Below are 13211 nucleotides of genomic sequence, written 5' to 3' on the forward strand. Positions count from 1 at the left end.
TCGGCCCCGCCCCGGCGCGGTGCCTCACTGAACATGGCGGCGCGGCCGGCCTGCTGAAAGGCGCAGGGGACGTGTGCCCGGCCGCGTCTGCATTTCATCTCCTGTCTCTTTGCCCGCTCCCGCCCTGCTCGTCTTGACATCCCTTGAGTCAGAAGTCGTTAACGATTTGCCCAGAGAATTACAGAGAATGAATATCGGATTGGGAAATACAGTCTCGCCTCATCACAGAAGCACAGAATATCCTGAGTTAGAAGGGATCCATCAGGATCTTTAAGCCCAACTCCTGGCCCTGCACAGGACACCCCAAGTGTCACACCATGTGCTTGAGAGCATTGTCCAAACACTTCTTGAGCTCTGTCAGGCTGGTGCTGTGACCACTTCCCTGGGGAGCTGTTCCAGTGCCCAGACACCCACTGGGTGAAGATCCTTTTTCTAATACACAGCCTAAACCTCCCTTGACACAACTCCAGGCCATTCCCTCAGTCCTGTCACTGGTCATCCCAGAGAAAGATCAGTGTCTGCCCTTTCTCTTCCCCTCATGAGGAAGTTGTAACTGCAATGGGGTCTCCCCCCAGTCTCCTCCAGACTGAACAGAGCAAGTGACCTCAGCCGCTCCTCATATGGCTTCTCCTCTAGGCCCTTCATCCTCATGGCCCTCCTTTGGACACCCTCTAATAGCTTCATGTCTTATTCTGAGTTGTTGCTGGTAATATATAGTAACATCAGAGGGCGGCAATTAGCAAGGAATGACTCTTGAAGCTACTCATTGCTTCAGAGACAGTGAACTGAATAAGGTGACATTTGGTGGAGATAGTTATATCTGTGGAGGACCCTGGTATGCTTGGTGATACAATTGATAGATCCAATTTCATTAATAATCTCGATTCCAAAACCACCCTAACAAAAGTTTCCTGAGCCAGGAATAATATAGAAGCAATATAGCAGACTGAACTGAGCAGAATATAGAAGCAATCTAGGAGACTGTTGTGTTGCATGCACAATCTAGTATGAAAATAAAGGAGGAGGTGAGAGAGGATAATAACACAGAGGTAGTATTTTCAGGACTACTTCTTGTAAGAGGTTTCTCAGTCCTTGTACCTCATTTTTGTTCCCACCTATGTACAACTCTGTCAGAAACTTAGCTGTGATGGAGCTAAATTAAATAGTAGTGTATATTTGCTTAAGATGGGATTCTTGTTTATGTAGGCCCATCTTTTGGGAATTTCACATTTGGATTGCTGTTCACAGGAGAGGGCTGTGGGGAAATTACCTTATCTGGTTTCCTTAACAGTATATGGAAATAGAAAGGCTTCTACAACCCACAGTTCAGCACAAGAACTTAATTTACATGCTGTAAACTTGCACTTGGAAAAGCTGATCTTTGTCATTGGTCTTGAAAGGGAGCATGAGTGTCCAGTCTTGTCTAGGACAAGGGAGTAAAATATTTAATTTATGAAAACATGCCCTTATTAAAACATGTATTTTATTTTAAGGGCATAGAATATGTTTCAATTAAAATGCTACTCTGAAAATAAAACTTCAAACAGTATCTCAAATATTGAGATACTGTTATTCTTCTGAAGTAAAGAATCTTATTTTGAAAATATATGGAAAATGTTAACATTAATGAACTCTTTATGTTTCTTGATTGAAGCAATTTCTGAAATTCAGTCTATTTGCGTAAGTTGTTTTGATTTCCCTGAAACTGGTTTTGATTTACCCAGCATTAATTACACATATTTTTCCCAGCTCAACTCCAAATTTCAAACCTCTTTGATACCAGGAAGCTATTTTGTTTCTCTTGAATGTCTCTGATTTTACAAACTGTGAAAAATACCATTGACAAAGTGCTGTGCCATCACTGAAGGTGTTTGTTCTTATTTTGTCTTCCAAAACACCGAACAAGCAAAGCTTGCACTTCCAAGCACTTTAATCAGAATTTAGAGCATGTATGTGTGCAGCCTTACCTCTGCCTCCTCTAGCAGACAGCTCCATACTCTTCTTTCCTAAGTGGATGTTTCCATCTCTCAAGACATTATTCATTCAAGCCACTGGCAACAGAACACTTCTCATGCAGAATTTTACAAGTTCATGTAAGCCATTGGTCAGTGATGGCATCTAGCATCCTCTTTTACCCACCCAGCTGCAGGCTGTTATAGCCATGTCAGTGAAAAAGTGCAATGCAGTTGTTAGAAAAAGAACAAATATCTAATGTATGCCATTAAAAATTCATCTAGAGGTAGTTAAGTGTTAAAATCCAAGTACTTGCTTGTGTGACCTTTCTGTTGCTGCAATTGCATCAATGGGTTCAGTGTCTTTGCAGACATTTCTCTATAGTTAAGTTGAATTCCCTCCAAGTTTGGAAGAAAGGAACATACATGAGCTGGCCATCTCAGTAAAATCCAGCTAGACTTGTTATGTGAAGAGAAACTTTTAAGAGAAACTGTTTTATTTTAAGATGAAAATGATTTCATTTGAAGAGTCTGAAGGACCCAAACTTGAAAATAAAATCTATTAAATTACATAGAGCAGCATCTATTCAAACTGCTTAATTGTGGCTGGTGGTATTTGTTGGATTGAAGGAGATGACACAAAAGGGTCAGGAGAGTGGTTCATTCTACCTTTCTTTTAAATATTTTGTTTTCCTGTGATAAAAATACATAAATTATTTCCTCAGGTAAACTGAGTGATGGAAAGTTTGAACAAATGGAAGTATTTATTATAGGTATTTGTCACAGTTTAACCCCAGCCAGCAACTAAGCACCACACAGCCGCTCGCTTGAAAATTGAAAAAGGTGCCGTGGTGTGAACTGGCAGGAAGGAAAAGACTAAATAAACTAAGAATCTGGCTAAACTCATTATTATACTTGCACCATTCTGGTGAAGTCAGCTTTCCACCAGAGTTAATGATTACTTGTATGCGTCACTCTGAGAGCACTGTAGGAGAGAGGTTACTGAAGAGTCCATTTCTCAGTTCCCAAGACAGTTTTTCCACTGCCCTCTCAAATTAAAATGTCTTGTACCACATGTGTAGTCCTCCTCCACACCACAAAATACACCAATAACTTTTTCACTTAACACGTTGCATCAGTGCTCTGGGGGCACTGCCAGGCCTGGCTGTCCCTGCCCAGCCTCCCTCAGCACCCAGTACCCCTGCTACTCCGAACATTTCCCAAATAGCCACTGCCGAGATGTCATCATTTTTCCCTCCACAATCAGAATACTCTCATTTTTCTGCTCTCCATTTGCAGGTACCCTCTATGAGCCTCACAAATACCTTACAAATGCTCTTGGTCCTCTCCTAGTAAATCCACGTTTCAGGATGAGTACTTTTGTCACCAAGGCATATAAGGGTAGAACTCAGCACTAATGTGGGTTAAAGAATACCCACCCTTGCCAAGTGAGGCTGTACCATTTACAGCTAGTAATTAAAGATTAATCAAGCTCTGGACCAAATTAAGAGTAAAAGAATTAAAGGGTGAGAACCACCCCTTCAGTATAAAAATCTTGGTTATAACTCTCATCCAAGGCCTGCTTGTGTATTTTGTATTAAACAGATACTAGAATAAGCAACCAAAATACACATTTCTGCACACTTCATATACCACTCCCCTCATCAACTGAAGAGCATTTCCAGCATTTTTGCACAGTTAGCATTTACTTTGATATAAAAACCACTTTCATAGCAAGAGAGATCCTTAGAAGGCACGCTGAACAGACTCTGGTGTTGCCATTAGGGCATTCTAAGGGCATGGGGTATAAAATATCTTGGGCACCCAAGGGCCTGCACTTGTTCATCTTGCTCTCTGAGTGCTCCAACTATTCACATATTCACAACTATTCATCAACTTGTATTGCCTGTAGGCCTGACCCATAGAGGCTGTGACTGTCACACTGCAGGTTTTCAAAGTCCTCTCTTAATTAAGGTTTACCACACTAAAGCCTTAATAAAGCATCTTCTTTTGGCAATGCCTGCTTTAGTAGCCCTACAGATGCAGATCTGCAGAAGCAAAAGTTGTTAGTACTGAGGACTGGATGTCCACATTTGTTCAGGTTTCCTTCAGACTAGCCTGATCCTCTGGATTGGACACACATTAGTGACTGAAGCATGCTGAGGTACCCTTGGAGCATCAAAAACTTAAGCACCTAAATGATTACCTCTTTTTTAAAGCTGGTGTTCACAGCATATGTGCCTACATCTACACTGTCACAACAGAATTTCACGGTTCAGTAAGGTAAGCTGGTGTCTCAGTATTTTGGAAAACACAGTGGCATATCCCTGGCCAAATGGAGTTCCTAAATGAAGATTAGGTGTTGTGAATGTCGCATGATTACTTTCATCACTGAATTTGCCAGTGTAATTTATATTAAATACAAACTCTTTGAAATTTTCCTTGTGGCCACAAAGGCTGCACAGCATTTATAATGGAAAAACACAATTCAAAACACTTACAGGGAAGAGGAATCAGAAGGATTTGAGGTAATCTGTAGCTGTTGGAATTAGTCTATCTGCATGATACGATACATATTTTCATTGAAAATAACAACTTCATCTGACATTACTTCTTTTAAGATACCTGCAGGAAAGCATGCTCGCAACCTTATCCTGGTACTGGAACATGGTGTTTTCCTACAAACGTCAGAAAACTCTCACTAAAGCTCCTCACCTTCTCCCGATGGAGATTATCACTACGTTCTCGGTCCCTCGGGCTTCCCTCCAGCTCAGCAGGCAGGCGAGTCTCTGCAGACCCACAAACCCCTTTCCAGCTCGGTGGGCAGGCAGGATGCTGCAGATCCCGAGACCCCGCTTCTGCTCGGCGGGCAGATGGGATCCTGCAGCTCCTCAAGACGGCCCATCCAGTTCGGTAGGCAGGAGGGCTCCTGCAAGCCCCAAACCCCCCATCCATCTCGGTGGGCAGGCGGGCTCCTACCCCCACCCCATCGCTGCCCTGCCGCGCCACCCGCCTCCCGTCGGCGGGGACTCCTCATCGCGCTAAGTTCGCTGCTCCACAGGTTTAAACATGTCATGTGCCGTGACTGCGTGGCAAAACGCGCCTTGAATTTCCAAAGACAGCCTTTCCAAAGCTTGTTGTAACTTCCCTTGCATTTAACAAAAAGGGAGAGAAAAGGCTTCTTCTCGGTCGGAGAGGCTCGGGACCGGACTAAGACAAAGGACATCCCGCCTGGGCATCAGCATCTGCTGGGCCGGTTTTCAAGCAGCGAGAGTCGACGAGCAGCGGGGGAGCCCCCGCCTGCCCCGGCGGCCGACCCCTCCGCAGCCACCACCCGCGAGCGGCCTCGGGGCAGCGGGGCCGGCGCGGGACGGGCCCGGCGGAGACCGGGGGGCGCAGCCGCCGCCCGCCGCGGCACCGCCGGTAACGGCCGGGGCGGGAGCGACCGCAGCCCCGCCGCCCCTCCGCACCCCTCCGCCCGCCGAGACCCGCGGAGCTGCAGCCGGAGGTGAGCGCAGGGGTCTCCCTTTCTCCCCCCCAACCCGGGCGCAGGAGGGTGGCGGGAGGCAGAGTCCGGAGGAGCCTCTCCCCTGGAGCAGGCGGGAGGGAGTGGCGAGGCGGCCGCGCTCCGAAACGTTGCCGGAGGTTTTGGCAGGCAGATGGAGCCCGGCTCAGGGCCTCTCGCAGGCCCGGCCGTGCTCGGCCGCCTCCCGAAGCGCCGGGTCCGGGCCTGGCCCGCGGACACCGCCGCGGGGAAGCGCCGCTTTTCCCCCGTGCCGCCCGTCCCGGAGAAGAGGGGCGGCCGGGGGAGCAGGCGGTGCCACCCTTCTTGACCAGGCCTCGCGGGTGGGTGATGACCCTAAATTCCTCATGAGCACAGAACCTAGAATAGAGTAAATCCGGCAGAAAGAAAAGGGAAAAAAGATCGAAAAGGGCCGCCTCCGTCCGTCCGTACTTTTTCTGTCTCCATCGAGATGCCGGGGTGGTTTGTTCGTCTTCTCAACTTCGTGGTGCCTCTCCCATCCCTGGCAGTGTTCAAGGCCGGGTTGGATGGGGCTCTGAGTGACCTGGTCTACTAGAAGGTGACCCTGCCCATGGCAGCTGGTTGGAACTAGATGGTCTTTAAGGTGCATTCCAACAAGGACCATTGTATGATGCATAGATCATGTACCACTGCAAGGTCACGTTCATTTAAAGCAGGTTTAATTGGAGCAGCATGCAAATCTGTATGGATATTCCTGACTAGATATATTGGTTGCGAAGAATAAGCTGTCCTCGGGCATGGTTTACTTTGCTAGTTTTAAATAATGTTTGGAGGTTTTTTTTGTTGGTTTGGTTTTTTTTTTTGGTTTTTTTTTTTTTTTTTGTTTTTTTTGTGGTTTTTTTTTTGTTTTTTTTTTTGTTTTTTTTTTTTTTTTGTTAATTTAAGGCTTCTTCTGCTTGACACACAAAGTGGTAGCTTTCAAAATTCACATGGTTTTTATGTAAAGAAATTTCTCCTATGTCAAATAGATGGGGCACATATTGGGCTTAGATCTTTGGGAGTTAGATTTCATTATGTGTAATATGGCAGATCTATATTTGATATACATCAAAAAAAGTTAAATAGATTTCTTTGAAGATTTGCTGTAGACTCTGTTCATGGAAAAGGAGGTGGCAAAAATGTCATTCTTGCAGGAGAAGACTGCAGTGTTGCAAACATCACACAGTATCTTTTCTAAATTAAAAACAAGTGGCATGGTAAATGATAGAAGAATCTAAATGGAACTGAACCTTGAGTGTAAGTGTGACCAGTAGGCTTAAGGTTCAAGATCCAAAAAACAACAACCAACATAGAAATCTACATAAAACGAAGAGGTTGTAATTTGTAAGGGTGCTCGTGTTGGTGCACATAGCAACGTTGCTGGTATTTTTGTGGTAGCAGTTCTATATTGTGATTACTGGTAAACATGTTACTGTTTATGTTGGAGAGGGCAATGTTAAAAGTGCAGATAAGAGATGAGGTTCATTACAAGTTCCTAGGAGGCGAATGGAGGGAAATACTAGGGGGGAGTATGAACTATGTGGAAGAGCTGAAAGGGGACAGAGGAGGCCTAACATGGTTAGGATCTACATGATCTATGAGAAGCTGAGGGAGCTGGGCTTATTCAGTGTGGTGAAGAGAAGGAAAAGGGGTACTCTAGTAGTGGCCTGCAGTTACTTGAACAAATATGGCAAAAATATTCGAACCATTTTTTAATCTTGGTGAGCAGATACTTGGTGACACATTAACAAAAATGTTTTCATCAGGAGGAGAGCAGACATACAGCAGGTGGTACTGGGAGGTCATGGATTGTCTGTTCATCTTAAATGCTACAGGTGATGTGAACTAGTGTGCGGCAGAAATTTGGACTGGACGATGATCACCAGAGGTCCCTTGAGAACATCTCTGTGAGTCTGTAATGCATGATGTAGAGGAATCTACAGAATGGAGTGTATGATCAGATATATATTGTGTGACTGTTCTTGGAGAGGTATGTATCTAGGAATGACCAAGAGGATGAGAAACTAAAATATGTGTGGAAGGGACTGAAAAGGTAGGGAGGGATAAATGTGGAAGATGGCAACAAGGCAGACGTAGCTAGGGGACTGAAATATTAAGAAATGGTAACAGGAAGAGCAGGTTTTTGGAGAAGAGTGGAATAGGATGATTTTGTATGGTGGAGGAGAAAGATGCTGCTGCTTAGAAACAGTTTCAAGCGACTGAGCAGGAGCAAGGGAAACACCATATGGTGAGCACTAGGGATTGAGGTGGCGCAGGAAATATAGGCAGAAGTTGTTGGTTGCGTTGAAGAAAAGTATTTGTGCATGGATGGTAAAGTAGGTGATGTATGCAAGGCACGAGGGGCTGAAGTGTTTGGGATTAGTAATATGAGACAGGAACAACAGATGTGGTGAGGTTGTAGGGTTGTATGGTTGCAGGAGTGGGTCTGGTGTGTGCTGATACCAGGCAGAGGTGTGTTGATCTGATGAGTAATGAGAGCGTGTGGAAGCGGCGTGCAAAGTGTGTGACTGTGTTAAAGTGAGGACGGTGTTTGAAAGCACCCGGCAGGAGGTTGGTGTGTGGGCATTGGGAGGGGTATGGAGTTGCAGTGGAGAGATTGCATAGAGCTACCAGCTAAGGCACATGAGGGTGCAGCAGTGTGAAGACGTACAGAGAAACGACGTATGTATGAATGCTGATGGTAGGGAGGTAACAGGTGTTGTCACATCTGGGAGAAAGTTGAGTAGGCGTGGCTGGAGAAGGACACAGGACAGCGGTAGAGGAGTGTAAGTCATGGCAGAGTGAGAAAGGTTGGAGTCAGGAGCAGCACGGAGGAGGCACAGGATGGGGATGCACGTTGATGCAGCGAACGTGCGAGCAGGGTGGTATGTACAGACCTCAAAGAAGCGAAGGGAATGTGGAGAGAGAAAGCGTATGCTGTGTAGCTGTGTTAAGGATGTATTAACATACGAGCGGAGCCGAGGATACGTTTGTTGATGCGAGTAGCGTGTGAAGATGGTGAAGGATGCGGTGCGCGGGGCAGCGGGAGCACCGGGACCCGCGGGAGAGAGATCCTTAGCGCGGCGCTGTCAGGAGGCTGTGGAGGCGTCGCGGAAGGAGGATGCCGGGAGGGAGAAGGACGGGATTTGTGCGGAGCACGGAGCCGAAGGGCCGTGGGGCGGGGAGCGGCGGGGCGGGCGGGAGGCGGCACAGCCCGGCGTCACTGCCGCCTCCTCTCGCGCAGGCCGGGGCTGCTATAGCGACGCGGAGGACGCCGGCGCCGTGCGGAGCCGCAGGGACGGAGCCCGGACATGGTGAGCGCCGGGACGGGCGGGCGGGCGGCGGGGCGGGGAGTGTCGGCCCGGGCTGAGCCGTGTCTCTCTCCCGCAGCCCTTCTCCCAGCGCACCTACCACCCGCCGGCGGCCGGGCCCGACGCGGGGCCGGTGGTGTTTCCCCCGTTCCAGTTCCGCGGGCGGCACGAGAACCCGGACTGGCGGCGGCTGAGCACCGTGGACGTGGAGCGGTTGTCGCGGGAGGGGGACGTGGCGGCCCTGCAGGCGCACCTGGAACATGTCACCTTCTGCAGCGCCGAGCGGGAGTGCTGCCCGCACTGCCAGGGCCCCGCAGACCCGCTGCTGCTGAAGCTGCTGCGCCTGGCGCAGCTCTCTACCGAGTACCTGCTGCACTCCCAGGAGTACCTCAGCGCCCAGCTCGGCAGCCTGGAGGAGGCCCTGAGAGAGGCACAGGCCCAGCGTGACCAGCTGGGCAAGGAATTGGTCCAGCGCTCACAGGAGATCCAGGAGCTTAAGGAGGAGTGCCGGCGGAGGAAGAAGATGATCAGCACCCAGCAGATGATGCTGGAAGCACGAACCAACTACCACCAGGTGAGAGGAGAGGGCCTGGTAGCCCAGTCACCCACACCTTGTCAGCTCTGGACCTGCTGGAATGGGTGGCAGCGCAGCCCCGCTCTGCTGGGGTGTAGTTGCTTGCTGGGTGAAAGGCTGGAACTGCACGGACCGGTGACCTTGCAAAAGGAAGTGCATTGCTGGCGCTTGTTTTCCATCTGTGTTTCAGAGATTCTTAGGAGAGTGCTACATCATCTTTAACAAATCCTCTTTTTACTAACAGGTGCTCTTTACTCTTGGATTTGCTTTAGATGCATCTGAAATGTCAGACACACACATATGCAAAACCTGTGATAAACATGTTACTACGTTGTTGTGTTTGCTGTCTTTCCTTGTCTGCCAACTGTGTGGTCAGAAAACACACAGGGCAAATGGATTGGAACTGATGCTGAGCAGTAATGTACTGTCTGCGAGAAGTCACTGTCCTGCACTGATATTCTCCAGGCACAAATTTTCTACTTGTGTGCATGACACAGAGGTGACTCAGGCAAGATGGTAAAGAGCTTCAGTGAGTTAGCTCAGATCTGATTCCACAACAATCTGTTCCTAAAGGATTTTCCTTAACAATCTTAATATACAACTGTTCCAACAGTGTCATGGCACTCTGTTTATATTGGGAGGGTTTTTTGTCTCACTACAACAGTGTGCTAGTTTGATCTAAGTATTTTTCAGCATCAGCATTTTCAGGTTTCAGGAATGCAAATTTTGGCTTCAAATGTAATCTGAAGTCTAAAGGGTACACTGGACACAGACTTGACATGATTTCAGGCTAGCTCTGTATGTTTAAAGTTACAGGCAAAGTTCAATATTTAAGACATCAGTTAAGTTGGCTCAAGTGTTTCTGTAAGGGAAAAGGTACCTTATGCCCCAAGAGTAGAACTATACATGAGGCAAGGTTCATACATTCAAGTGTTAGTCTCAAGGACAAGCTGCTGATATGCTATTATTAAAAAAAAAAAAAAAAAAACAACAAACCTGTGTTGCAAAAGAATACTGACTGCATATGTCATTTTATGCGTAAACTTAAATAATTCTCATACTGTGATTGCCAAATATTTTCAGATTTTCCAGAAATATTTGTAGTGTGCATCTGTCTCTGTGGAAGCTGAAAAACACGGTAGTGAACTTGTCTCATTTCTAATCTGTTCAATGGCATTTGTAGTAAAACAGAGATGGAAATCTATTTTCCATTTGTAATTTGATTTCTTATAAAGAAAACTTCTGATCTCCCCCCTTTCATTCTTCTGTTTCTTTTCTCTAGAAGTTATTTAAGTTCACATGAGAAAAATTAGTTCAGGGAATGATGTTGAGCAATACCTGAAGTTCCTACAGTGTTTTCAGGATTCTGAGTTTGAATGCCAGAATAAATTAAACTCTTCCCAGTGTTTGTAAATGCAGGGTAGTAGTGTGATCAGTAAACAATAGCTCTGTGATATTTACCTGTGCCATGATCTTCATTGCCAGATAATAGGGGCTTTTCTGGGTGTTCCTGAGAGGATAGATCAGATTCCATCCCCCCAAAGTCCTGGATGTTTTGCAAATAAACCTGTTACTTGTTTACAGATAAGCATTTTTTTACTGGAGGTGCACTTTACAGCTAATGTAAACATTTTGGAATTCAGATGTAATGCCTTTAATCCAAGATCAATATAAGTTAACCCATGAAATGCTACTATAAAATGGTACTGATACCTACAAGTCATAAATTTAAGTCTCGTTGGTCAGTACCTTCATATGAGTAATACAAATTTAATTTTAAAAAATAGTTTTCACTTTTTTGATACTTTGTTCAGAAATCTAACATTCTCATCTACAATGTGGGCATAAAGTGCATGTTGTAGTTAACACTGAAAAGTAAGTGCAAGAAAAGTGTTGCATAATTCAAAACCTAAATATTCCCTATGTTAATCCTGTCTCCTGCAGTAAGAGCTTGCTTTCACTATCAGCAAGTCAAACTGACCTGAAGTTTGTGCTTGAATGGATAACATTATTTCACAGCCAATTTAGTTCTGTAAATCATGTGCAATCTGTTACACTGTACACTCCCTCTTGGTTGGCAGTAATGCTTTGCTGCCATATTATATCACTTTATTTTGGTTTTATATTAGGTCTTGCTTTTGCTCAACAAAATTTGTCTTAATTATTCATGGCTTTACTGTTTGCTGAAAAGTGTATTTTATAGGATACCTGACTACCGGTGGCAGTATTTTAAATATAATACGAAATCTGGGAATCTCACATAATCACAGAATCATTTAGCTTGGAAAAGACCTCTGAGATCATCAAGTCCAACCCTTGACTGATCAACATCTTATCAACTAGACCATGGCACTAACTGCAGTGTTCATTTATTTCTTGAACACCTCCAGGGGTGGTGACTCAACCACATCCCTTGGCAGTCCATGCCAATGTTTAACCACCCTTTTAATGAAGAAATTCCTTCTGATGTCCAGCCTGAACCTTCCCTGTCACAGCTTGAGGCTAAGTCCTCTTGTCCTGTCATTTGTTGCCTGGGAGAAGAGGCTGACCCCGTGTAATTACACCCTCCTTTCAGGCAGTTGTAAAGAGTGATAAGATCTAAGCCTCCTCTTCTGCAGGCACCTCCAGCCCCCACTTTCACCAGTTCCACTGCCTTTCTCTGGATATGCTCCAGCAGCTCAATGTCCTTCTTGTAGTGAAGGGCCCAGAACTGGACACAGGATTTGAGGTATGGCCTCACTAAGGCTGAGTACAGAGGGACAATCTGGTCCTGCTGGCCACACTACTGCTGATACAAGCCAGGATGACACTGGCCTTCTTGGCCACCTGGGCACACATTGGCTCATGTTCAGCAGCTGTTGACCAACACCCCGTGGTCCTTTTCCACTGAGCAGCTTTATAGACACTGCCCCAAACCTGTAATGCTGCAGAGGGTTTTGTGGCTGAAGTGAAGGACCTGGTGCTTCATCTTGCTGTACCTCATAAAGTTTGCCTCTGTCCATCAATCCATCCTACCCAGATCCTTCTGCAGAGCCTTCCTAACCTCCGTCAGATAAACATTGCTGTTCAATTGGTGCTGTCTGCAAATTTACTTAGGGTGCACTCAATCTCCTCATCCAAATCATCAATAAATGTATTAAACTGGGCTGTCACCAACACTGATCCCTGGGGACATGAAGTGACCAGATGCCAACCACGACTCTCTGGGCTGGGCCATCCAGCCAGTTCTTAACCCAGAGAAGAATGCACCTGTCCAAGCCATGAACTGCCAGCTTTTCCAGGAGAATGCTGTGGTAGATGTTGCTGAAGACTTTGCTGAAGTCCAGTAGGCAATATCCACAGCCTTTCCCTCACCCACTAGGCAGGTCACCTGGTAATAAAAGGATCAAGTTAGTCAGGCAGGACCTACCTTTCCTAAACCCATGCTGACTGCATCTGATTGCTTGGTTGTCCTGTATGTGATCACACTGAAGATGACCTGTTCCAGAGCATTGCCAGGCACTGAGGTTGGGCTGAAAGGCCTGTAGCTCCCCAGATCCTCCTTCTGGCATTGATTACGGTGACAAGATCTTGAACCTGGTTTCTTACTGTCATATCACATTGATAAGTAAAAATTACTTTTTTTAATGTCTGTGGTTTGTTAAAATGTATTTATTTGAAAAAAAGTATGAGATAGAGGTAATGAATGACCCTAAAGTGATGAGGAGCCCTCATGCATAGTCTTAAAGTATGTTACAGGGTTTGTAGATGTAGCTTCTGTTCTTATACTACCCATCTATTTTTAATATATTCTGAACATTAGTAGAATGTATTTTGAAGGTGAACAAAAAGGATATTTTGAAAAGGGTGGG

At 46.0% G+C, this 13211-nt stretch overlaps 1 protein-coding gene across 2 annotated transcripts in view; it reads left to right on the top strand.

Annotated features, from left to right (window-relative positions):
* Positions 1 to 5349: 5349 nt before the first annotated feature.
* DZIP1 (DAZ interacting zinc finger protein 1) overlaps positions 5350 to 13211 on the top strand; it is a 40885-nt gene continuing 33023 nt past the window's right edge. For both annotated transcript variants that reach the window (XR_008429320.1, XM_053935204.1), the window contains exons 1-4: positions 5350 to 5460; positions 7311 to 7382; positions 8720 to 8789; positions 8866 to 9360. Coding sequence is in view for 1 of the 2 variants with exons in the window: in XM_053935204.1 (XP_053791179.1) it covers positions 8787 to 8789; positions 8866 to 9360 (498 nt within the window). In the remaining variant the exon portion in view is untranslated. The remainder of the gene's footprint in view (positions 5461 to 7310; positions 7383 to 8719; positions 8790 to 8865; positions 9361 to 13211) is intronic.

This window comes from Vidua chalybeata, chromosome 2, assembly GCF_026979565.1.
Source record: "Vidua chalybeata isolate OUT-0048 chromosome 2, bVidCha1 merged haplotype, whole genome shotgun sequence".
Lineage (NCBI taxonomy): Eukaryota > Metazoa > Chordata > Aves > Passeriformes > Viduidae > Vidua > Vidua chalybeata.